This window comes from Colobus angolensis, unplaced genomic scaffold (assembly GCF_000951035.1).
Source record: "Colobus angolensis palliatus isolate OR3802 unplaced genomic scaffold, Cang.pa_1.0 Scaffold82, whole genome shotgun sequence".
Taxonomy (NCBI): domain Eukaryota; kingdom Metazoa; phylum Chordata; class Mammalia; order Primates; family Cercopithecidae; genus Colobus; species Colobus angolensis.
In genome coordinates this window covers 3,835,489-3,838,511 of record NW_012122043.1, presented here as the reverse complement: position 1 = coordinate 3,838,511, position 3,023 = coordinate 3,835,489, and the positions used below count along the sequence as shown (strand labels likewise).

The window sequence follows — 3,023 nt, the reverse complement described above, 5'->3', positions numbered from 1 at the left end:
AAAAAAAAAAAAAAAATCTTAGATCTAGGTCTTTCATATAACATTTCGTCTACTCAAAAGAAATTAGGAAAGCAGAAGGAATGACTAGTTACAGAAAATGATACAAAATCAGCAGCTTGGAAAGGCCCCTGAGAATTCACTGGTCCTTGACTTAGCTGGGCAGGGAGGAGCTGGGGCACAGGAGGCCTTGAGGAGAGTGGGGGTCGGAGGCACGGGCAGAGGCCCAGAGGCAGGCACGTCCCCAGCTGGCTCCAGGGACTTGACCAGACCCCGCTGGGAGGGCCTGGCTGGGGAGTGGAGCCTGGAAATGAGGCAGGGTAGACGATAGCTACAGCGGCAGGCCCGGCAGCTAGGAAGGCTGCCACCCACAGTGCAGCACACTTGGCCCGCAGTGCCTCGGGGGCCAGTGGTATCTGCCTAGGGACCTCACAGTCTATATACCCAAAGCCAGCCCTGGTCAAGGCAAAGAACCCACAGGAAGTCATTCCGGGACATGACCCACTCACTGGTTGTAGCTGCCAAGGTGGTAGGGGGATGCCTGAGTGCAGGGAGCAGGGCGCCTCGCTCATGCTCCCCACTGCCCCCCGACCCGGCCTCCCACGACTGCCATCGCAGCAAGATTCCAGCTTTTCAAAACAACTTCATTTCTAAAATGCTCAACGGTTTCTCTCTCTGAAATGTATTAAAAGACTATTTTAACTAAATTTATTCTGAAGAGACAAACAACTGCTTATCCTTTACCTTTGCCAGAGCAGGCAGCTGGCGGCCCCCACAGGTGGGCTCTGAAAGGTGAGGCAGGGCGCCTGCACCACATCTGGGGTGGGCCCAGCTCCTGGCCCCTTTCCAGACCCTAGAGGGAACAAGGCACTACCTCGATGACCTCACCTGCTCCGCTGCACACGCTCCACAAGGGAAGCTTGTACGGGGAGGTGAAGCTGTGGAACACACCCACATCGTGAGGCGCCAGGAACTCCACAAACTTGGCGTCGCTGAAGGCATCTCTTTTATAGTGAAATATGGATGCAACCTGGTCAGAGATGTACAGGATCTTCCCAGACACCAGGGACACGGCCACAGCAAACATATCCTGAAAAGGAAGAGTAGGGCTCTGGTGACAAGGTCAGAAGGGGTTGGACACCACATCCGACTCAGGCAGGCAGGCTGGAGGGAGCCGCCCACCAGGAGCGTCAGAGGTGGGGGGCTCTCTGAGCCCCTTGCCTAGCCCTGACCAACAAATCCTATCTTGCCTATTGACAGAGCAGGAGCATTGCCATCTTGGACAAGCCCCCCATTCTAAAGTTCACCTTAATAAAAAATGGCCTACATCCAAAGGGCATCAGCCTAATGGCTAAGGTCAACATGACCATAAACCACAAGTAACATCTCCAACCAGAAACATTCCAAACTCCTCCCTGACCAGAGACACGCTAGCCCCGAGATAACCCCCTCCGGGGCCCGGAAAGATGCCTGTCCCAAGATAACCTCCCCCCGCCCAGAGACGGTCCAGCCCTGCCATAAACTCCTCCAACACACAAACACTCCAGGCTTGGGATAAGCCCCTCACCCTGAAACCAACATATACTCTCAGTCTGCAGAGAAAGCGCTCCTGACCAAAATCGGCCAGGAGTGCCTCTCAGGTTTTCACTAAAGGAAACCTGTCTTTGACTGGCAAGCTGCATTTCGTGTTTCTTTCCTCTTTAACTCTTACACCTGTTACAGATATTGGGAGGTCCAACACGGTATTATTGAAACAACACATCAGGGTTCTATTGGTGGAATAAACCCCAGCTGCCTCCACCCACTGGAAGGCGCCACTCACCCCACTGTCTTGGACATGGCACCTGGCGTCCAGGCTGGGTGACAAGGAGGTGGGGGACCCTCTGCTCACTTGGCCTGCCCCAACAACCTCTACCAGCCTTGCTCTCTCCCAGGGTTCTAGGGGCTTCCTGGGGAGCAGAGGCCTCTGGGTGGGCCCCTCCAGCCCACCATGGGCGCTCTGCTGCTGGCTGGCCCTCTGGGCTCAGGGTTGGGGTCTGCCTGGGGGTTACGCTGGAGGAAGATGGGAAGGATTAGGGAGCCCTGTTATGAGGCCAGCTTCACAATGGTCCCAGCACACGTGGGGTCCCCGCTGGCCCTTACATCTGTTCTCACTGGCTGAGAACTCAGGGTGGTAGAGCAGGGGTGTGTGTATGTGGCCCATGTGCCCTCCAAGGACCCACCTTTGGGTGTGCTTAAAAATGCATGGGCTTTGGAGTCTCCAATCCCAGCTCCCCCTCATGACCGCAAAGCCCTGGACAAGTGACCTGACTGTCACCAAGTCTGTCTCCTCACCTTGAGGACATGAAAACTCAGAGCCCCCCAGTTCAGTCACAGTGGATTTGTCCTTGCACCCATGAGCTACAGGACAAAGTTGGCCAGGGACGAAGAAGACAGTCTCACAGAAGGCAGAAGTCCAGAACATGAATGCCACTTCCAGAATCACTGACTTCACATTTCTCCTTTTAAAGGTAGGAACTTATCTGCTAAAACCCCAAACGCTCCTGCCTTATAGCCACTGGCCACTGCTCTGAGCTAGCTCGCCTGGAGGAGGAACTCCCACCGTTTAGAAAGAAACTTTCGGGAAGAGGCTTACGGCATTCTTCACAATGTGCTCGGAGGTAACGCCCTCCATCTCCTCCACCGTGTAGGAAGGCACGTCTGACCCACAGGGGTGGCCCTCGCTGGACACCAGCAGCTGGTAATACTCTTCGTTGGCTGCAGGATAGACAGTGCTCACACTCAGCGGGCAGGACCCAGCACCTGGCCGGAGATAGTCACTAGCTCTTACGAACTGGGGGCTCTATTTTTCTCAAATGAGAAGGTGGGATATAAATCCCGTCTTCCTGGGACACAGAACACATGGATACGTGAAGGCAAAACAAACTCACAAACAGAAATCAGGATATTTTTCCCTGAAACATCAGAAGGCCTTTGATTATAACATTTTTTAAATGTGGCAACGACATTATTTAAGGTTACATGGT

The 3,023-nt window shown here is 54.0% G+C and overlaps 1 protein-coding gene across 1 annotated transcript in view; it reads right to left on the bottom strand.

Annotated features, from left to right (window-relative positions):
• The window catches only part of PER2 (period circadian clock 2), a 44,320-nt gene that overhangs the window by 24,928 nt on the left and 16,369 nt on the right, over nucleotides 1–3,023 (bottom strand). Inside the window, exons 5-6 of the mRNA XM_011929586.1 lie at nucleotides 2,633–2,754; nucleotides 886–1,087 (exon numbers count right to left, since the gene is read on the bottom strand). Of these exons, the coding sequence (XP_011784976.1) occupies nucleotides 886–1,087; nucleotides 2,633–2,754 (324 nt within the window). The remainder of the gene's footprint in view (nucleotides 1–885; nucleotides 1,088–2,632; nucleotides 2,755–3,023) is intronic.